The sequence below is a fragment of the Coffea arabica genome, chromosome 6e (genome assembly GCF_036785885.1).
Source record: "Coffea arabica cultivar ET-39 chromosome 6e, Coffea Arabica ET-39 HiFi, whole genome shotgun sequence".
Taxonomy (NCBI): domain Eukaryota; kingdom Viridiplantae; phylum Streptophyta; class Magnoliopsida; order Gentianales; family Rubiaceae; genus Coffea; species Coffea arabica.
The window spans coordinates 29,652,154-29,675,373 of record NC_092321.1 but is presented as its reverse complement, the minus strand read 5'-3'; the positions used below and the strand labels follow the sequence as shown (position 1 = coordinate 29,675,373).

At 35.8% G+C, this 23,220-nt stretch overlaps 2 protein-coding genes across 2 annotated transcripts; both read right to left on the bottom strand.

The window, feature by feature from the left end:
- Positions 1-696: 696 nt before the first annotated feature.
- On the bottom strand, positions 697-14,949 carry LOC113697215 (uncharacterized). Its single transcript, XM_027216731.2, has 7 exons — positions 14,391-14,949; positions 12,380-12,434; positions 12,045-12,119; positions 10,872-10,963; positions 6,073-6,154; positions 1,253-1,336; positions 697-1,060 (listed from the first exon to the last, which is right to left on the bottom strand). The coding sequence occupies exons 1-7, from the start codon at positions 14,750-14,752 to the stop codon at positions 935-937; spliced, it is 876 nt and encodes a 291-aa protein (XP_027072532.1). The 5' UTR covers positions 14,753-14,949; the 3' UTR covers positions 697-934.
- Positions 14,950-17,416: 2,467 nt separating this feature from the next.
- On the bottom strand, positions 17,417-21,397 carry LOC113697133 (TATA-box-binding protein-like). The gene is made up of 9 exons (XM_027216605.2): positions 20,779-21,397; positions 20,153-20,240; positions 19,826-19,897; positions 19,579-19,629; positions 18,562-18,606; positions 18,279-18,371; positions 18,009-18,110; positions 17,819-17,892; positions 17,417-17,724 (listed from the first exon to the last, which is right to left on the bottom strand). Coding segments are annotated over exons 1-9 (606 nt in total). The 5' UTR covers positions 20,859-21,397; the 3' UTR covers positions 17,417-17,723.
- Positions 21,398-23,220: the final 1,823 nt, after the last annotated feature.

Below are 23,220 nucleotides of genomic sequence, written 5' to 3'. Positions count from 1 at the left end.
AAGAAGCAAAAAATGAGATGAAAGTGAGTGGTTGTGGCATTTAATAATTAGTCTTTAGGGTTAAAGAAAAACAATTATTTTTTAAATTGTTTCAATTTAATAGACAAAAACAAAATTAAAAGATGGAAAAAAAATCAATAAATTAAAACTAAAGAGGTTTGATTAAAAAAGGGGTGACAAAAAAAAAGAGGAGAGAGAGAGAGTTGAAAATTAGAAAGAAAAAGTCATTAGAAGATGAGATTTTGTTGAGAAAACGGAGGAAAGATAGATGGAAAGTTGTTTTTATATAAATGTGGTATAAAAAAAAACTAATTGGATGTTATGATGCAATGATTACTACACTAGCCTTCTACAACAAAGATCTCGAGTTCTATCCATACTAGAATCATCGATTCGACCGCTTTTGATGGGTTTGACCGATTATTTGATAATTTCAACTATAGTATAGAATCGAACCGGTATCATGGCTAGTTCGTGGTTTCGCCGGTCAAACCGGCCGGTCTGGTCCGATTTTCAAAACACTGCCTCAAAGTTGCCTAGAAAAGACAAGCTAGCAGTCAATCAGCTAATCTGCTTGCTGATATCGTTCAGACACGTGCACACACATATGTATATATATTACTATCAAGGAGGGAATGAACATTAAAAAATCTATTCGTGGTAACTTAATCTAATGTTGATTCTTCAACGAGTCTGTAACAGAATCCATGAGATAAGCAATTAGATTAGAACGGATTTGCTATTTTTAATACAGAGTTAAATGACAAAGCAGCTTCAGGAACAATTGGCGCTAAGCTAAATATTTCTATACAGGAATTACATAACTAGGACATTAGAAGAGTCAGATTGGATAATTACATCTTCAAGGATAGTTTAATTTACTCCACGAAGGACAGTAAGCGTGAAGCAGAGAACGCAGAAACAGAAGGATCAATCACGGTGCTGAAGATGGCACTGACAAGTAGTCTCGCCATTCTTCTGGCATTCCCTTTCTTGATCTAAGCATCTTCACAGCTGAGGCTGTCAGAGGTATTGCAAGTATGTCAAATTCCTTCGGTGCCTGCACAATTGGTATATGCAAAATTGTCACCCGTAAATGGGAGAAATCGGCCTTCATGGTTACCCTGTTATTGAAATGCAACACAAAACAACTAGTATTCTAGTTTTAGAGTGATTGAATGTTAGTCCAACAGAATAGTCCCGGCATATTTTCTCCAACGGGCAAACCACTGGAATGGAGAAATGGATATACCTTGGGGACCTTCATAAGTTTCATATTTGCTTCTTCTGGCATCTTTTGACCCTTTCTTGAGTTGCATTTGGCACAGGCAGTAACCTGTTATCCAGAAAATCACAAACGCAATTATACTGATGAATAGAGAGAAGTAAGGCAATAACAAGCTACAGGAAAAGATTCAACCAGTAGTTCGAGGTTTAGTCAGGACTCCTGCAATCAGCTACTAACATATCTCAAAATGGCACCAACAGATGCTATGAAGAAAATCTGTCATCTTTTCTGGCACTTGCTAATCTCAGATACCACAAACTACAACCTAAAATGTATTCCTTTCCCTCCATTTAATGGTACCACGCTTTACTCCTGTGATCTGATCTTTAATGTCATAATTTCCAAGCAAAAAAGTTAGCACCGGTAAAAGGTGTGCCAGATAAGTTTTTAATCAAGGACAAACTAGCTTCTATTAGTTGTTATATATTGATGATCTCTCTTTTCCCTCTGCACTTAAAAAATCATTGATGGAGGGCCGAGCTCACTTTTCAACCCATTTTCTCGTTCAACGAGCTATACAATCCAACTTAAAGCAATCTATAGATTATGAAAATATGCATTTCATTGTATAGCGCTTAAAGAATGTTTGAGGGCAATTACCTACGCCCAAAGGTAGAGATTTCAAGTGAATTCAGTATCTTGATAAATTCATGTTTCTATTCTCACTTCAAAATCCTGCGTGGTCTTTGTAGCATCGTTACCGGTGACTATTGTAGACTGACAATCTATGCTGATACACTAAGCTAGATGGAGAAGTATGGTAGATTCTTGTAGTAAACAGACAAAACTATAAGCTAGCAATACCCAGAGGAACCCTGTTCATAGACACAAATATAAGCTTATTTGCTAAAATTAAAACCATCTTAAATAACAGAGATCTAGCTCCAAGAGAAGCAAAATCTTCTTTCGTAATATACCAGCGACAAGTATGGAATTAGTTCCTTATCTTTTTTCTTTCCTGCAAGTATGGGATTTATTTCTTTCATGATATACCTTATATTTGCAAGTATAAAGCTTTTTTAGTTGATGAGAAGATCAACAGCCCAAAAACACTAGCAGTAAGAAACATTCACTGGCATGTGGGACCAATCAAAAAGTCCAGAAGTAGATTTAGAAAATGAAAGAAAGAAAATAAATTACCAAAATAATAATAATAATAACAGTAATAAGTTTTCCGGTTAAGGTGCAATAAAAGCAAGCAACCTCCTATCTGCTGAAATTTAAATTTCAAAATGATTTATATACAGCTTCATCCTCTCCCTTGTCTTGCAGTTTTCCGTATTAATTGAAATAAATATATGGGCATGAGGAATCACGTGATTCCTCGGGAATGGCCACACAACTCAGAACCAGAAATAGATCTGGGGAGACAGGATCTATCAGGAAACTGAAAGTTTCAGATCTTGCAACTAACAAACACAGTCAGTGTTTTTGGAATCAAAATCTGCAAAGGCATATCCAGCTGCAGCCAACCATCGTAAAAGCAGAGTTTAAAAAAAAACATAAGCAAAATTTTCACCAGACAAGGCAACCAAACGCTAGTATAACTGTGAACTGTTCAAATCTGCAGTTAGCCCATCAAAATTTAATACCCTAAATTGACTATGGCAGAAAATTCAAAAGTAGTAAGGACTATGGAAAAAAATGTAAAAGCTTTGTTGGGGAAGCAGATCTGGAGTTTGATCACCAATCCAAACTTTTTGGTAAGCAAGGATCTGAAGGTTAAATAGTATCACAGTGAGTCCATATGCAGATGTCGAATTCCTAAAAATGCATCTTGGATTTGGAAGAGTGTCATGGGGGTGAGAGAGCTAGTGGAAGAAGCAATCAGTAGATGGATTGGAAATGGAAGGAGTACTAGAATCTGGGAGAACAAATGGATCCCAGATAACCCTCATGGGAAGCCAGTGACAAGGAGACCACTCAACTGCAATTTGACAAAGGTGGAAGAGTTAATCTCTGATTTCAGATGGAACAGACCCCAAATTTTCAAGACTTTCAGCAAAACAGATGCAGAAAATATGCTTAAGATTACCGCCTTGCGAGAAGAGAAGACAGCAATTTGTGGAAGTACAGTAACTTGGGTCAATACGCTGTAAGCTCAGCATATAAGATGCTGAACAAGGAGCAAAATGACCAAACAAGAAGCAGCAGAATAATAGGAGAAACAAGCATGAGTGGTTCAACCAAGCAGATGTGGAAATACATATGGAAGCTCAAATCAAACAGAAGCAGGAGTTCTTTTTGCGGAAGTGCATCAACAATACACTCCCAGTGAATAGCCTGATAAGGGAAAGAACAAAACCAGGAGACCCTACATGCAAAAGACGTGGAGAGGATGCTGAAACAGTTGAGCACTGCTTATTACATTGCAGGTCCACAGAGGAAGTTTGGATGGTATCTCCAGTGCAGTGGGATGGTATAGCAGAGATGAGAGGAAGTTTTCAAAGATGGTGGTGTGCAGTTGTAGAGGCTAGGAATTGCAATAATGGACAGGACCACATAGCATTAACTGTACATATTTTGTGGCAGATATGGAAAGCAAGGAATGACTGGGAATTCCAATTAAAACAGAGATCACCAGCACATAAAATACAGAAAGCTCACAAGGAGTGGATAGAATATGAAGAAGAAGTGGAGAAAGCATCAAGAGTGAGCATTCCTGAAATACATGGAACCAGTCAAAGGAATGAAGGTGACATCAGAATCAGTGTTGCAGTCCAACATCTACAGACAGAGCAGAGAGTAGGAATTGGAATCATTGCTTCAATGATTCAGAACATAGACATTGCTGGATGGGCTCTACAAGAAAGAAGTACACGCAATCTGTCCCTAGAAACAGCCGAAGCTCTCGTACTTGCTCTTATCAAAGCAAGAGAGACAGTGGACCAACATTGTTGTGGAAGTCCCACAAAAGCAGCTTTTGAATCAGATAAAAACGGGAAGAGCTAAGGACATCAGGTTGTTTACTCTGATTGAAGACATCCATAATCTAAGTTCCTTGTTTCCCAAATGGTCATTCTGTATAGCCAATGAGGACAAAATAAATAGAAGCAAAGTAGTTAGCAATTATGCCTTAGGCATCTTTTGTGAGGACGAATGGTACAATCCTCAGTGCCTTAGTGCACATTTTGTATAGTCATGATGGAGCCTTTGCTCATTAAGTGTAAAGCTGTTTTTTTTTTTTTTCCGAAACGATAGAAATATTTATTGCTAATAAGAGAACAGTACAATATATGAGCAAGGGCTCTGTTGAAGATATGTGATCTGATATTATGGAAATATTTGCTATTGTAAATATTAGGAAAGATTTTATTATAGTATCATATATTAATTATGTATCATATGATTATAGTATCATATATTAATTAGGTAGTAGATTGATTTAGATTAGCATGATTTTAGGATCTAAATTAGGTTACACTTGTGTATATATATTTGTATATTGTGTAGTCCAAAGAGATGAAGAAGAGTATTTTCTCTCCCTTTTTCTTAGTTTACATGGTATCAGAGCTTCAGGCTCTGTTATCAGTTTGTCTTTTAACGCGACCCTATTGAGTCACTTTTAGGTCTTTCTTGTGTGAATCTCTGTTATCAATTTGTCTTTTGACGTGACCCTATTGAGTCACTTTTAGGTCTTTCTTGTGTGAATTATAATGGCAGATATGAAAGGTAGTAGTAGAGAGATGAAAACAGTAATTTCTGATGTTATTCCTCGAACATAAAAAATTACTGAACACAAATTGAGTGGAAAAAATTTTTTGGATTGGAGTAAAACTATTCGGATATATCTGCGCAGCATCGATAGAGATGATCATCTCACTGATGACCCACCCGTTGATGGGGAAGAAAAGAAGGTTTGGCTAAGGGAAGATGCAAAACTATTTTTCAAGTGGAGAGAACAAAGCATATCGAAATTGATTGCCACTTTGTTTGTGAAAAAAATCCAGCAAAACTTGATCTCAACCAGTCATGTGAGAACTGGAGAACAGTTAGCTGATATTTTCACTAAACCTCTAAATGGTCCGAGAATTGATTACATTTGTGGCAAGATGGGCATGATTAACATCTATGCTCCATCTTGAGGGGGAGTGTTGAAGATATGTGATCTGATATTATGAAAATATTTGCTATTGTAAATATTAGGAAAGATTTGATTATAGTATCATATATTAATTAGGTATCATATGATTATGGTATCATATATTAATTAGGTAGTAGATTGATTTAGATTAGCATGATTTTAGGATCTAAATTAGGTTACACTTGTGTATATATATTTGTATATTGTGTAGTCCAAAGAGATGAAGAAGAGTATTTTCTCTCCCTTTTTCTTAGTTTACAGGCTCAAACTTGGACTTTACAAAAGTGTACTAAGACACTGAGGGTCTAGAAACTCCTCATCAAAGTGAATGTGCATTGCTTTCTTACTCAGTCTATCACTGAGTCTATTAATTTCAACAGGCGGACTATCAAATGAGCATGTCCTAAACATTGAGCTGAGGTCTTTTATGTCCTCTAGGTGAGCTGCTAGACGTATATCTCTTGAGGCTTGACACCTTATCAGTTTTAGAACCTGAGAGCATGGTGTTTGGATCTTAATGTACTGCCAGCCTTGTTCCTTTATCTTGCATAGGTGTAAAGCTGTTATATCGATGAAATTTGTCATTTCAGGAAAATAAAAATAAGGACTGGCACTAGTAGTCATTAAACAGCAGTGGTTAAGCACCATAAGTATTCTACTATTTGAGGGCTGTAATGAATACAGTTTTAGACCATTTTACCAGATTTTCCCATGTCCATTCTCCCCCTCTAGCAATTGGCACGACATGGTCAATGGTCAAGTACTCATCGGAAGAACAATACCTGTTAATGATAAACACCAGACACTTAGCATACAAGCAACAATATAGCAGTAAAATAATCGTAACTCCATAATCAATAAAATGTTCAAATAGAAATTCCATCTTTGAAAAGGATAAATTACAAAGCCAATAGCTATAAAGAAGTGCTTTCAGAAAAGCATCATGGTGGTATTACTTGTAAAGTTCCCATTTAATGGCAAGGATTAGAAGCAGAGAACTCTATATCCTTTCTAGATGCTTAATTGACACTAAGATGCTCAGTTCAAGAATTCTAGATGTTGACGTTGTCTGAAACTATTGAACCAGCTAGATGTAAATCTTCAGGATTATCCAATCCTTCCGCCTAAACTTGATCTTTGAATAGGTAGACAAATTGAAATGAAAATTCAGGAAAATGACAACTTATCTTTGTCTCCAAAATAATTTTCTCCTCAGCATTCCCACCTATAACTAAAGCTAGCTCGTTCAGGGGTGTTCTAGGCTTAACATGCACTTTGAACCTGTGGTAAGCAAGTGCCTTGCACATTTTTTTTCTTGATGTACCTACTTCGTGTAGTATGTTGTACTGTGGCTATATATTTTACTCCTCATATTCCGTTAACCACTTTCAAAAGCATCATGCTTGATGGTTTTTTGGCTGACTATAAATAGTGTCACCCTCTCTTTTACTCCCTTTTTATACTTCTTTAATTGAGTCATCTTTGAACTGCTAGATCAGTAATTGTTGTTAAATAGCATACTAATACTTACAACATACAAGAAAACTTTGTTCATTTTCATTAATGAGTACCCATGCATATCTTTTATATCCTTCTAGATAATAGTGTAGTGTATTTCAGCATCTACCCACCCGCAGATAGGCATTACCCGTTAGAAAATATCTTTCTTATAATCAAATTGATTTATATTCCCTCTAATATCATCCTTTATATTTGTTGCTAGCTCCCTCTACCTGACTTTCCAGTCTCTTTTCCCCCATAAGCAATCATAGCACAATGAATTGGGAGTGAGTAACTTGTTGAGTGGGAAAAATAGGCTAAGACTTTTTTGTTTTTTAAAGCACAGATTACCTGTTGGATTGACAATGATCAATTTAGTAAGTTCTTTCTTTTCACTTCTGACGAGGTTTATTACTATTTTGAGAATGAACCAACTTGAAAGCTGTGAAGAGAGAGACAGACAGAGACAGACAGAGACAGAGACAGACATAGATAGAGAAAGAGACCAAAAGACTAGGAGGAACACAGGATACTTTTTTTTTTTTTGGGTGGGGAGGGGGGGGGGGTGTTTGGCAGATTCATGGATCACATAACATCTGAATAAATAAGTACCAGAAAATAAAAGTAAAACTGATAATTTTAGATTATAGAACTAGTATTGTTGCAAGATGCTCTGAAGGTGCTGTTCAAATACATCAAGTGCACTCATCCAATTCATGGTTGCAGGTTGAATTCTTAACAGGTTCCTAAATCAGGCCTCCTGCAGAAACTCCAGGTCCCTTTCCGAGAAACTTCATCAGCGAATCAGTGCATCCTCTCTCTCTCTCTCTACATGATTTCATCCACTAGTACACCCTCCAATGTTACCTCAATGCATGATTCAAGATAAGGGCATTGGAAAGTAACTCAACTTAAATCAGAATATCCATATTTGGGCTCCCTCCTGGTTATAAGTGCTTGGGCAGCCTTTAAAATAACTTCTTACATTTCAAACCCAAAATTATCCAAATGGTGCTTATTATTAGCTGCAAAAAACAAGTGCTAAAGTACTCTGGCGAATATAAATTGGGTTTCCGGAGCTCCAAGTAGACATGTTCCTACCACTATGGCTTTCCAAACTTAAGAATGTGGCGGTATTATGAGTACTTGATACATGTTCTACAGGTCATGTCAAGGTTTTTCATTCGGTATAAAGTGAAGTCCTGAATGAGCTTAACCAAATAAAATACCACTGTCTGTGGATTTCATGCCCAACCATGGGAAGAAGTGTCATGTAACTAACTGGGTGAAGACAACAACTTGTAATATTCTGGTCTTACAGCTATTTTATCCAAACAAAAACATAAAGTGAAGTCCTGAATGAGCTTAAGCAAATAAAATACCACTGTCTGTGGATTTCATGCCCAACCACGGGAAGAAGTGTCATGTAACTAACTGGGTGAAGACAACAACTTGTAATATTCTGGTCTTACAGCTATTTTATCCAAACAAAAACAACAAAGGCTTGTGGGTCAGTCTGTGTTCAGTTTTCTTCCCTAGGCTACCCAGGCATATGCTTCTTCAAGCATTCAAGTGTACCGGCAAATGTAAATCCACCTTAAACTGGACCGGCTTTGATAAAAGTCAGAAGGTTACCCAACAAAAATCAAACTCTGAATTATTATATGAGAGAACTCGTCATCAAATTTCAATATTTCCCATTCTACAGACAATAAAAACCTACAATCCCAGGAGGTAAGAATTCTCCCCAAAAATCATAGACTTCCAAGGAAACTAGCTGCTTAAAGCAGTTCTCCAAGGTGCAAGAAGGAACAGGTTATCCTTTCAAATGGAATAGGATTCCCAAAGACCAATTTAGAAGTCACAGGAATAGAAAGAGTTAGTGACCGTGCTAAAAGCCCATCTCATTCTCCACAAGGCTGGAATGTCCAGGGCTATATTTTGTACATTTATGTCTAAACAATATTGGGCCCTGCAACTAGTAGTGGTAATTAGAACAGCTGAATTTATCGTACATGGAAACAGATTACCAGTTTTAAGAGGAGAGAGAGAAAAAATATTCATGTAATGAGTTTTTCTTTTTCTTTTTCTTTTTTTTTTAATTACTTTTACTTAAGCACTGTAAGAGAATGTCAATCAACGGGTAGAGATTGTTGCTACAGAAAATTGAGGCGAGTTAATTTAGAAACCTGAAATTTCTACAAGGTAAGAAATGTAAACCAAGGCAGGATCAAGGTACACAGGGAGACAGCAATCAAACTTTCCAAACCAACCTGCCATCCGAAGCAAGAGTTTATTAATTCCATAATTCCCCAACTTTTTGCTAAATGATAAACTAGCGACCACGCTTGTATCATACACACTTTTTCATAGTTTAAAATGTTTTATTTTTTATTTCATGATTAGATTAACCATTTTGACAAGTTATCCCTTCTAGTTTTTCACGGGATTAGGCAACCAAATACCAAGGAACTGTTTTGCATCAGTGCACAAACTAATAGGGCAAGTTTCCACGGAGAGTTTGCATTAGTCCTGATCATTGTCCAATCTGAAGCAGTGGATTTTAGATCTTTTCAATCTCTTTGCACCTTATTCTTCCAGTGTTATGCTGGACTGCATGAGATGGTTATTCAAATCTACCCAAGTTTGATAAAAAAAAATTATACAAGTGCTAGAAGTGTTCCAGAACTTGTAGAATTGACGACTTTCAACCATACACAACACAATATGGTGATGGATGATAACCGATTTATAAAAAATTTTCCTGGAAACCTGGGAACAACCATCTTAGTCCAGCTCATAGATTATGACAGCTTCAGATGACCAGTATTTTCATGACAATTATCTTAGCATAATAACCTGAAAAGCATTCTTAAACAAAATTAAAATTGCTATGGCTTTGATCCAACTCTATCAAAAACATCTTAAACTAAATTTAAGAGCATTCTTAGAGGGAGAGCCCTATAGGCATACCATCATAGATGGTAGCAGCTGAAAAGTTTTATTGGTCAAAGGCCTAAAATCTAACAATGACGCCATGACAGGAAGTTCTAGAGTTGGGCTGCAAAATTTGATTGTGGAACAAGTTGGCACAAACTTCAATGTTAACTCGTACGAAAAGTAACATAGCTCTGTTTGGTTAGCATGATTTGATATTATTCAACGTGTATCATACACACAATTTCCAACCACCCTTTTATCTCACGTACATCACATCATAAAAAGTGTTACAGTGTTATTCTAAATAATTTTCTCAAATAATCTCCTATCCAAACAAACCCATTATTGTGTACGACTCTATGCCACTATAAATTGTCCTTAACAATGTAGAACTATCTTACAGTGATATCTACTTATGTAAAGCTATGATTTTACATCCATTTGTTCCACAAATTATGTTGTCCTGATACTGTTTAGTCTCGTTGAGTTTCTTTTATTTGAACTATTTCTGGAGGAGATGAATAGAAAAAAATGATCAAAGATAGCCTATATGTGATTCTCAATAACCAAGAAATTTCGTGCTAAACAGATATATCCAGTCCTCATTAGTCTATGTTAGATGGTAACCGTAAGAAAATTAGAATTGTCATTAATTACTTAAAAAAAAAGGATTGCTGAATAAAATTAATTAGACAAGGGAAAGTCCAAAATAAAGAAAGAAAGAAAGAAATAAAGATAAAGATAAAGCAGAGCAATCAAAGGAGAAGTTCTTACTGGTTTCATCAAGAACTGAGGTAGAAACGAATATCATGACAGTGTTCGCATATAAAAAAGAAGGTTCAGACATGTAAATATTATTATGCTAGCTAAGTAGAGTCAGCTAATGGAGCTCTGTTAGATACTTCCAATCATATTCACTTATGGGTCCAGAATAATTTGGCATGCTAAGATGTTTGAATAACATTTCAACATTGATTCTCAATTCGCAATGTCTAAGGAAGTCATCAAATTGTCTGAATTCATAAGATATTATTCATTAATAAACACTTAGTCACTTACTGGCATGTGAAATTGTCACGATAAAATATATTTTTACGACTAAGGTTTCTCTTTACTCTTCTCCGTTTTACTACCTGCAGCAGGTGAGGGACCTGAGACAACAATAAAACAGTCTAATCAATCACTATCACCTCTTCGTTCAAAAATTGAAAAGAAGACAATGAAGTAAAAGACAGGCTAATTGACCAAGTATAAGGCCATACATGCTCCCAGCAGAACCTTTTCTATTGTACCTTTTCTATTGTAACTTATATAATCCATATTAACATATTCTCTTCTTCATAAAAGATTTTGCAACTCGCTATAGGAAATCTCTATGTACCCCACATCTCTCAATTTTACGATTGGTTAGGTCAGGAAGATGGACATGATAAAAATCAGCTTCAAAGAAACTTAACAGAAATTGTGCCAGTGAAGGGCCTATTCAGGTCTCTGATATAGGATAAAACTGAGTATCCATGTAGCATTTCATTGGCATGATGCTGGTCTTAATTGCCCTGCATCTCTTCTATCTTTCTTTTTATTCTTTAAATGTCTTAGATGGGTTCCTTCTACCTCAGGCCAATAACAGTGAAAGTGCAAAAAGAGTTGAACTGCAATGATGCCTGAATGTGTTGATGATTTTCGACAACGAGGTAACCAACTCGTGAAAAGAAGAACCCAATAGATTCAGGGCAGTGATCCGAGTCACTGCATATACCTTAAGTGGGTAGCCTGTCTTTGGTTAATGTTCTTTGTAGTAGACCGTGAATGTAAGCTTATTCATCTTTCATGTGTCACAGAGAGACAGAGAGAGAGTACTCTTGAAGAGATCAGATTTTAGACCCAACTGACCTCATTGATAACACAAGATGGACTTTAGTAGACGTTAGCCCACTTGGTACTAGGAAATGTATTTTTCAAACTTATGTAGGATCTCTCAAGTTAACATCAAGATGTATGCTTGTAAACTTAACTGATTGAGTTTATATAGAGTTAAGACACAATAGACAAGCTCATATGTCATCAATTTCCCAATAACAATGCTTTTGCTGAGCATATTGATAACTTGGTAAAACATATATACTTGATATGAAAAATAATAACACAAAAAAAAAACAAATGATAAACAGATAATGCCTATAGATGAAAACAGATGAGTATAGAATGCAAAGATGCTTACAAGTATCATACCCTTAACACTGCAGGTATATTAAAAGAGCCACTTGGAGAATTGACAGTTTGATCATAATACTCCAAAACATCAGCCTGCATAAACCAATAAGTTAATATCCAAAACAGAGTGGCATTTTGCACAACCATGATGCTGCCCCTGAATATAAATTTGGATGCAAAACCAAAGCCCCAAAAATAGGAAAATACATCCTGATCAGTGAATTATGCTTCCATATGTTGAATTTTATTAGCTCAAAGCAATACAAAGAATGTTATAATTCAATTTACAGCCACGTGGAAACAGAAAATTACACAGATAAGCGATTATCATTGAAAAGGACTAGCAGCTTGACCTTCTCCATGAACTCCAAACAAATGGCACGCTTCCAACACACAACATTGACAGGCCTGCAAAGACATTAGAAGGGACTAAGTCAATGTAAAATTCACAGAGTGCTGTAATTATACATAACTGCTTGCCATATCAACCATGCCTTTCCTTGATACCAAGTACTCGAAGATTAGAGCAAAATAGAAAGCACATACGAATTGTATAACTGAACACACCAATGTCATTGATAGCAGAAAAGTAGCTTGCTCATAAATGTTAACAAATTTGCTCAATAATGAAACTATTGCAGACATGATAGAGTATGTGGCAGTGTGAACTAATATGACATGGAACTTCATTGTACATTCAATGTACAGGGAAAAGAAAAGTGGATCTGATAGTGTGCCAAACAAACAATGATTCGTAAGTCAGCACAACAAAAGAAGAAATCCTAAGATTATTTTTGGACCATAGAAGAATGTACCTTATTTTTGGAGCATCGAAGAATGTACCCTATATTTTATCAAGAAGAAAAAAGATACTACTGTGAAAATGATAGACTGCATCCTGAAATTAGATCAAGTCCTCGTGATTCTGGTCAAAACATTTCATGCAATACCTGGACTCTTATTTCGAAGACATACAAAACTAGAACATTGAAGCTAATGCAAAACAATGTAACAGAGTGCATAAAGTGTTAAAACTATGATTTGCTACAGAAAGTTCTTAAAACCTTGAGGATCAGGGTATACACATTGGTCAACAGGTCTCATGTAGGACGATTGACTTCTCATACAGATTAACTAAAGTAACATTAACTCATCAAATACATAAAGTTAGTAATGGCCAACATAAACTAAGAGATTTCACTAGGGGAGCATCTGAGAGAGAGATATCACCTACTAAAAGCCTACATCTCTACAAGTTAATCACTGCTATGATGGAAAGTTCACCAAGGGAGCCAATTTCCTTGGTCAAAACAGATTAGTGATTTTAAGTTGTCTATTAAAATCATGTAGGCTATGCAAAACACCAAGAATAGGGATTTTTCACTTGTAGCAGTGTCAAACATGGATAATGCATAGATTAGACAAAGCGTGGCTGATAAATTCTCCAAATGGTTTAAAGGCTGCAGAACTTGACATGCCAGCTACCCATAGCTATATTTGGTAAATTAGTAAGCCAAGGATGTCATACACATCTAATCAGAAAATGCAGTTGAAAATACATTATACATGTGCTTATTTCATAACTATCTAGAAATTGATTGTTTTAGCTCCACAGACTAAGAAGGGTGAAAAAACAAAGCTCTGAACAAAGGATCTAAACTTTTCAATTATGCAAAAACTCAAGCAAAAATATAAGGACTAAAACAAAGTAAAGGAGCTCGCTTCTAGGTGCTGATAGCAGCAGTCATTACAATTTTTTTCAATACTATTCATTACATTTTTATACAATCTAACTGCGATTTGCTTTGCATTTTAGGGATGACATCTTTACTGTTTCACTAAGCTCTGAAAAATAGATGATACATAATTAATCTTGTCCATTCACCATCATCACACTTTTTTTTTTCATTCACCATAATCACACGATAAGATTGTACCATTAATCTTTCCCACGACAAAAGTGCAGAAAATTTTACGTACAGTAGGAAAAATTGAAATAGCCAATCCCACTAAAACTATCCTTCATTATTTTTCCCGGTGATTTTCAAGACAACCTCCCACATCAAAAATTGTTCAAATGCACCAAACATCACTTTTATTTAGCAACTTGTACTGTCCATGCATACTAAGGCTAATGCAGCAACATCATCTTTAACAAACACCCTCCCCCTTTCCCCTTTCCTTTTCTCAAGGAAGATCAACTAGAGTGGAATATAATTTCTGTATTAACATCATGGAAGTAAATATAGCTAACTCAGGATTGAACTTGAACAGCAAATAGTAATTAAAAAGAAAAAGAAAAGGAAAGGAAAAGGACCAGCAATTCACCCAAAAATCAGTAAAGACAGAAATGGAAGGAAATACCTGTATGCTATATCCAAGACCAAGCCTCTGAAACAAGCCAAATCATCCTTTTCAGATTCAAATTCATCCATAATCTCATCAAAAATCTCATCTTTCCTCATTTTTGAGTCACTTAATTGCTTTGATTTGTCCATAGAAGAAGAAGAAGACGACGCTGATGATGATGGTGACGCATGCATTTTTCTGCTACCATTACAAGCACCTGCAGAGCTGCTGAGCTTCCTCTTCTGAAGTTGAATAGGAACTGAGAATAATGCATCACTGAATCTCAATCCCCCACCATTTCCCACGTTGGACACAAACCTCATTGTCACTCCATCATTACTGAAAACTGGCTTCAACCGTCCTGTAATCTTCGCCATTAAACCAAACCAAGAAACAGCAAGAAGAAATGGGCTTTTCCTCTTTCTGTAATAGGAGTAGGAGTATTTGTCAAAAAATAATTGAGCAAAGGAGGACAAAAAAGACTGATACTAGCAGAGGACAAGAAAAGCAAGAAAGCATCAGATGAAAGGTAGTTTTGCTTCATAATTTCGGCGTGCAATTTTTCGTTGCCACATATTCCAGGGGACCATCCTCTCGTAATATCTGCCATGGATCCTTGAGTCGCAGGCATTGACATGTTTGTCCTCAATAAAATCTCTCTTTTGCCCATTTTATCAAACAGTTTGGTCGTTTCGTCTCATGTTACTCTCTGTCTTCAATTTTTTTTTTTTTTTTTTTTTTGTAGAATAAAAGTTTCAGTCATTGTTAGGAATCAGAATATGCCTCGAAATCATAGTTCTTACTAATTGAATTTGCAATTTTTTGTGAGAAAACAAACTATTGTTATAAATTGAATCAATTTGTGTTATTCTTGAACCTTTTTTTGACTTTTAGAATTATGTTTCCATTACGTGCACAAGAGTTTGTTCTGTTCAGACTTCAGAGTTTAATTGGGGCAACAATATGAACTTAGAACTTGGGGTTTGATTGGGATGATTGTCAAGTCGCAAAGAATTTTGAGAATTATCGAATGAAATGAATGAGGCCTTGTGGTTTTCCATTAAGAAGAAACCTTGGAGTGGTTGGTTTTTTGTATTAGCGCTGGAATCAGACTCTTATAAGTGTACTTAGGAATTAAGCTTTTGCAGTTATCCACTTAACAAAAAACTAACTTTTAAAATATCTTTTGTAGCCTTAGGCTTTTTCTAGCTTGGGTATAAATTTGGTGGCAAGTTGTGGTAAACCACAGTAACTAGTGGGCAAAGCACAGACTATGTGTGCAAATTGTAAAAGAAAATAATGAAAAAATAAATTTTGAAAAGACAAAGAATACCAAATTAATTATAGCAACAAAAGATAAGAAAAATTTGTGCTAACGTATAGTTATCGTTTTTTTTTTTTGAAATATTATATTAGTGTTATGAGTTAGTGATAGTTTGAAGGAAGTTATTCTAAAATCTCATTTGGAGTTACGATAACTTATAAAAAAGTACTTCTAACACAAGTGTTTTAAGCAAGAGTATTTTTAAGCTACACAAAAAAGTGCTCGCGCTTTACGTATAGTGAGATATAAATTTGAGAGAATAATGATACACTAGTCCACGTTTGATTCATTTAAATTTATTTAAAGGATGTAGCAAATCTGATAAGATTTAACTTGACATCAAAATTGAAACGAATAAAAAAAAATCACGAATTCACATATATACAATTAGGCAATTTTTTAATATAATATTATAAAAAGTGACACCATTTCACCCCTCCGGTTGGAAGATACACATAATTTAATTTGACTGAAACTCTTCTCCCCACATCCATAAATTGATATGGGTGATTTATTTGTGTAACTAAATCAAGTAGGGGTAGTTGTTTGTGCAATTACATTGAGGTGTAGATCAAAAAGATTTGAGAATATAAAACTTTGTAAAAATTAAGAACCATCTACCATTTTATGGATCAAATCGAAAAAAAAAAGTGAGAATTTAAGGGGCAATATTTAAGATTATTTAAGGAAAAAAAACTTTAATACAACTGTTTATTGTAAAAACCTTTACCATAAATGTGTTTTAGAAATTTAAAACATTTTTTGAATTTTTGGATTGTTTGACAAGAATCATCCCTTTCCTCTTCCTTTTTCTCGGCCACTCACTCCCCCGCCCACCCCCCTACCCCCTTGCCGCATCCTCTTTCCCCTTCCTCCCATCTCTTTCCTCACCACCATCAACTTTCTCACAATGTTCGCCCCTCTTTTCCGCTACCCATTCACACATTTCTCCCCCACCCCCTTGCCACATCCTCTTTCCCCTTCCTCCCAACATCTCTTTCCTCGATCCCCTCCCTTCTATCCCTGTTTTTTTCCCTCCTCCCTCCACCCTCTTCTGCTAGATCAAAGGGAAGGAAGGAAAGGTGGGAGTGCCAGGGAGGTAGGAAAATAAGGTGGGGGTGGTGAGAAAAGAAGGGCAGGAGGTAGAGGGGGGTAGGTGGGGAGAAGAGGTAAGAATGTAAGATGTATTGCGAATTTTTTGGGTTACTTTTTGGGGTGTTTTTGCATTTTCTGGGTCAATGTTTTTTGGCTCTAGAAGTTTTTATTTACTCCCCTGTTCAGTCCTCAATTTAAAGTTTAAACTATTTACATTTTAGTCTCTATATATCTTGGAAGTTGGAATCTTAAAGCCGTTTGTTGAGTCTACACAGACTTTTGCCAAATTTGATCGTAAAGGAATCCTGATTTTCATCCCAAGATTCAATTAAGCTGGTAAGAACACTTAGTAAAGTCCACAAAAAAAAAATTGTAAATACAACCATAGCCCCAAATTTCTATTCATCCCTCGCGGCCTTGTAAACCAAAATACTACACCTATCAAGAATTGGAATCTTGACATCTAACCCTGAATATTCTATACTAATAATCCAAAAGGTTATCCATAATCCAGGTGACTGGTAAAAGATGTAACTTGAGAGATTGTTTGCAAGGAATGCCCAGATAAAGAAACGAAGAATATACAATTCCAGTTCACAGCACAAGACTAAAAGACTAGAAGTAGAAAACTGTTCAGAAAATGTCATTCATTGACAACGTATGAGTCGACAGAACCACCAAAATTCGACACAGTTAAGTCCCATCACCACCTCCCAACAACAAGGATGGAAGATCACAGTATAGTTCTTAAGAGGGAAAATCCTAAGAACCAAGACTAGCTAATTTATCAGCTCAATCACAAGCAGCATCAGAAGAAGTTGGTTCAAATATGGGCAGCTGCTCGTTGCAAATTCAGTTGCAAGCAAATGAGAGCAGTATTGTGCATTAATATTCTCCATGAATACTTGGTGCCTCGGTCTAAGCAGACATCTGAAACAAAAGGAAGAAGAGGAGGATTACACAATGATCATAGGGAAAAGACAGAAGTTTCATGTGACATCTCAAAACCGAAAGAGTTACATACCATTGCTGGTTCTTTCTAAACTCCGTTAGGACAGGATAAATGTTTTCAAAGGCTGTATATGTTTCATCTCTTACCTGTAACAAATTTCATAGAGGACAACAGAGAGATGATAAGTCTGAGAAAGCCACAGTTAAGACAGGAAAGCAAAAGAGTCGCAATTACAAGAAAAGATGAGGCATACTCTCTTTACCTTTGCTCCTGTGAGGACAATCTTTCCAGAGACAAATATTAGAAGCACAATTTTCGGCTGCTTCATTCGATATATTAGGCCAGGAAAGAGTTCTGGTTCATACTGCATCAATAAGGCCCAGAAAGCAACCCCGTAAATGAACCAAGCCCAACAACAATGTAAACACAAATAGCAAAGTAAACACAAACTTAAACTTGACAAACAGTATGCCAAGAAGAATATTCATCTATTGGCAATCAACTTGTAATTTTTGAATAGGAATCAACTTACACTGGAAAAGGCACCATGGGAATATGCCAAACCTTCGAGTCTGATGGGGAACTTCACATCACAAGAGCCAACAATGTTTTGTATCTTGAAATCCTAACAGACCAAACCAAAGGACAACATTAAGTTGCGGTACTAATAACTTCCCAATTTTCATAATCAGCATCTTGAAGTACACAAACAAGCATAACAATGGGGGTTAACATTTCTTATAAAATATTACACTATGAACACACAGGGTTTTTTTTTTTTCGGGTGGTTGTTTTTTTTTGGGGGGGGGGAGTACCTTAAATTTGGCAGGGAATCCGAGCTTCTGTATAATACGTGCATACTGAAAAGAAAAAACCCAGGTAAGAAGTTCATAGATGATATTGCATACAGGGATGCTTACATTTCATGTCAATCAAGGTAGCAGATAAATTATGCACACCAAAAAGCTGTATAGTCCTCAATATTAGCACCCTTCACTCTCTTACAAATTAGACAGGCTAACCGCAGACGTTGATCCCCAGTAAAAATTAATTTTAATCTCATGTATAAGACAATCAATTGCTTTAATAAATTCAACAACCGGGAAACAACCACATTGCTCTATTCTATCCAGAATTGTCAACCAACAAATCATTCAACAACTGAAGAATGGACAAATTAAGCACCCAAAACAATCTGCCTCTATGTATACCGAAGCATGCACATAATATCCGGACAGCATTTCAATACAACGGCCATTTCTTGTTTATGAAATTTACCCTATAAACGAGCACAAGCATGCAAGTTTTGGTTCTAATTGCACAACATAGTCGTCTAATAGGTGCACAAGCCTTTAACGCCTTTATCTCCCACATAGAGTGTATAATGGCAAGGTGCCTTTATTTACATATACAATTGTCATCTCATAATTAATATTAGGCATTAGATTTTGACCATAAAACAGGTAAGATGTGTAAAAAGGAATTCCGCTTATTTGCATTCACAAGATCTCGACACCGATCTAGCCATCTAGGTAGAGAAACTTTTCTGTTAGAAACAACAAACTTCCGACCATAAAACAGGTAAGATATGTAAAAAGGAATTCTGCTTATTTGCATTCACAAGATCTCAACGCCGATCTAGGTCGAGAAACTTTTACGTTAGAAACAACAAACTTCTGATTTTTTTACTTGCATATGGAATCAAAACATCAGCTTGAATATCCTCTTCCACTACAGCTAGCAAATTACAGCCAACTTGTTGCACTTTACATTATTCATCATTCAATCCATCAAAAGCAGCCGAAAAATATAAACCAACAGTTGCCACCAACCTTCCTCGCTGCAAGTTTAGATTGCTGTTCACTCTTTGCTCCAGTGCATACCTATATGAGAAAAAAATCATCAAAAACAAATTGTTACTTAAATGAATATAATTTTCTTAGGAGTTAATGCAATGAGCTCAATAAGTTTAGAGTTGGACACAGGGTAAAATACTACTTTGGAAGTACTGATTCATCTCAAAAGATATTTAATATGACCACTGATAAAGCAGAATCTCAAGCAAATAAAACAGCTTACCATCTTTCCCGAGGCAAAAATCAGCGCTGTAGTCTTTGGTTCCCTTATTCTCATGATAACAGCAGCAAAACGCTGTATCAACAAACAGATGTTTAAAACCCATACAACTAGTGATAAACATTCCAATCTGAACAGTAGCACAAATATCATCTCAAACAAGATATTCACTCCGTAAGTATTCCCAAAGTGAAACGACTCTTAAGTATTAACACCAAAGCTTTTTTCCCACTCAATAAAAAGATTTCAAACACTTAAAACCACTATTCTTTTTCTTTAGCTCATTTCCCAACCTGATATATGAAGTCTTTTTCCACTCAAAATACGTACTTTAGGATTATATTCTGCATTACGAGCTTGCAATGCAATAGACTTGAGATCTAACTTGCAATCCAAGTTGACAGTTGACACTATATTCCTGAAAATCATAGGAAAAAAATCATGGTTAGCCAGTGCCATATCCGAACTAAGATTATTCAAAAACAAGACAGATAACAACAAGCCAAGAAATCCGTTGTTTGGGTAGCCTGTAAAAAGCAATATTGACAATTACTAATATTCAGAGAAAGAATCATATGAACCCTGTTTATTCATGTACTTACTTTCTCTTATCTAGATACAGACAGCAATCTTAATATTTCAATATGAAAACGTTAATCAGCTCAGAAACTTGAGCTTGGTTTAGTACTGCAATCTCCAAGCAGATTTTCAAGAATACTATGCCCACTGAATTTTATTGCTGAAATCAATTAAAAGTTCTTAATCTACAATTGACTCCTCCATATGATACACCAAAAATTCGGAACAAAATAGAAAATCAACTCAGACAAACACAGATGAACTTCATATAAAACTAAAATCCCTCGTCAAACATCCAATCAACCACAACATGAATCTACTAAAATCAAATTCCAATTTTTTTGTCTCTTTCATCAGAGAAAGAAACAACAACTTACTGAAGAGTAGGAACAATTCCAGATGGGTGCTTTGAAAGATCAACCGGTTGACTCCCTTCCGATCCATGCCCCTCTGCCATTCCTTCCTTTCTCTGTTATTTTCCTCTTCAACTCTTAACGAAAAAATTCTTTAATTCTCAGCCAACCCACCTCAAAACCAGCGACGAATTTCCCAAATTTGCTCTCAATTTGATCGATTAAAATAAAATCAAACCCTCTATAATTTACACGGTTTGTCTTATTATTTACAGGATTTGCTTCAAAATTACACCAAGAATCTTAACCCAATTCAGAAAGATCAGCGCATCAACCAAAAATTCTAAGATCCGGGTCTTGATAACAATCAAAAGGGTCAATCCCAGTGCAAAGATTTGTAAATATAAACGCAGTTTTCAGCTTCAAAAAGGGTAAGAAAACTTGGACCAGAAGCGCCAAAATTTCGAAAAATAGGTGCTTTTATATGTTTGTATTTAGATCTTGTGAAGAGATTGAGAGGACGACTCTTATATATAAGAGGGTATGGATCGATGTGATGAGAAAAGGAGAGAGTCTGAGCCCTTGAGGAGAGAACGAATATATGTGATGGGGAAGCAAGAGGAGAACTTGAGGCGGCGTTCTTGGGGCCTTATCTACCAGCGGATGGGTATATATAGCTGGTAACCGGTTAGGGTAAGGATTACCGGTAAGACGTGTGTGTTTACCGGTTATTGCCCGTTTTTTTGGTGGATTTATAATTTATGTGGGGAAATATAATTTTGGTGACCGACACCCCTTTTTTTTTTTTTGGTGAAAGCTATGTTGACAGATTTTGACACTAAAAAAAGGAAAAACAAAAAAAAACAAAAGGCTTTTGCAAAAAAGAGAATTGATATATTTGGAATTTGACCCCGTGAATTTACAGCCTTCTCTAATTTTTGCGCGCTTCAATTTTGTTTATCCTTGTGTTCCCCTTACTCCATCAATCCTTGGCATGGAGCTTAATATTACATGTTGAAAGATAGAGCATACAAAGATTGCATCAAAACTAAGAGAATGAGACTAAACAAATATAGGCATTGATTCCAGCGAGCAAAGTGGAGCAACGCGTTAGCAAATAGTGGCTTGGAAACATATAGAAAAAATAAGAAAGGAAAAGGAAAAAAGACAAGAAACAAAAAAAAAAAAAAAGAGAAAGAAGATAACAAAAGGAAAAGTAACGGAAAGGAAAAGGTGAAAAGAACAAGTATAACAGTAAGTGTTTCTTTGTCCAACAACGCGTAAGGGGGTTAAGTGCTGATAAATAAAATGATAAGGGATAAAGTGATATAAGCATATAAATACAAGGGGGTTAAGTACAACTCACCCAAACAAAAACCATAAAGTGGATTTGGATTTTGTCTATCGTAGAAAATAAAGAATAAAATACAAGAAGTGTGAAACTATATATTTTCACTCAATAGTAATGGTTAAACACGTTACTAAATGGTAATGTGTAATTCTCATATGCAACAATGTATACTTTATAAATAAAATTATTGAATTATTTCTTGTGTCATAGCATATTAATTAAGTCAATTTTCATAGTGAATATTTGAGTGCAGTGGACCCATATAATTAAGTAACTTAAATATGACTAATATATATGTGGTCGAAGGACCATAATTATTTGGATAATAGTGTACTAAGAGAGTCCAAACTCAGTTAATATGGGCGAATTTCTAAAAATATTGTTAAATCATAAAATTTCTCACTTTTGGTGTTTTGTAGAGTAGTTTTCTCTACTTAGGGCTGCCGTATTCCCAAATACGGTGACCTCGAAATATACATTTCGATTCCTTTTTCTTTTTATCGTGTCAAAGGGATTGCCCTTTTTTTCTTTGCATCTACATGGTCAGCACGTGAAATGGAGCTATCATTGCATCCATTTTTGGATGTGACGACAGACGTGGCACAATCGATACAAGCAAGGTGAGGCACGTTTTAAGCCACTGACCAAAGTTTGATCAACGACAATAGTGAATCGATACGAACGAGAATGGAAAATTTTTATAAATACAGCCCCAAATGCATCATTCCAATCTACACAAACCCCATATCCTTTCCCTCTCTCTCTCTCTCTCTTCTCAGTCCCTACCCCTATTCTCTTGCCATATAGTTATCCCCATCCCCAAGCAACAAGTCACAAGCCAATTTGTTGGAGCAACATTGATTGATACCGTTGGTGAAAATTGATTTTTGTCCATTGTTGGAGCCGCATTGGTTAAGACTGTCGGTGAAGTCCGGTGTCTGTAGGTGGTCGTTCCGGCACAAGTGGTGGAAGTTTATGGTCAGTGATGGAGATCCGGCTCAACTCATCAATCTTATGTAGTCAGTGGTGAAGGCTTAGCTCTTTGATTCAACGAGTAATTTATGTATTCAATTAAAAATTTTTACTATTATTGTTTGTAGTAAATTTAGTTAAAG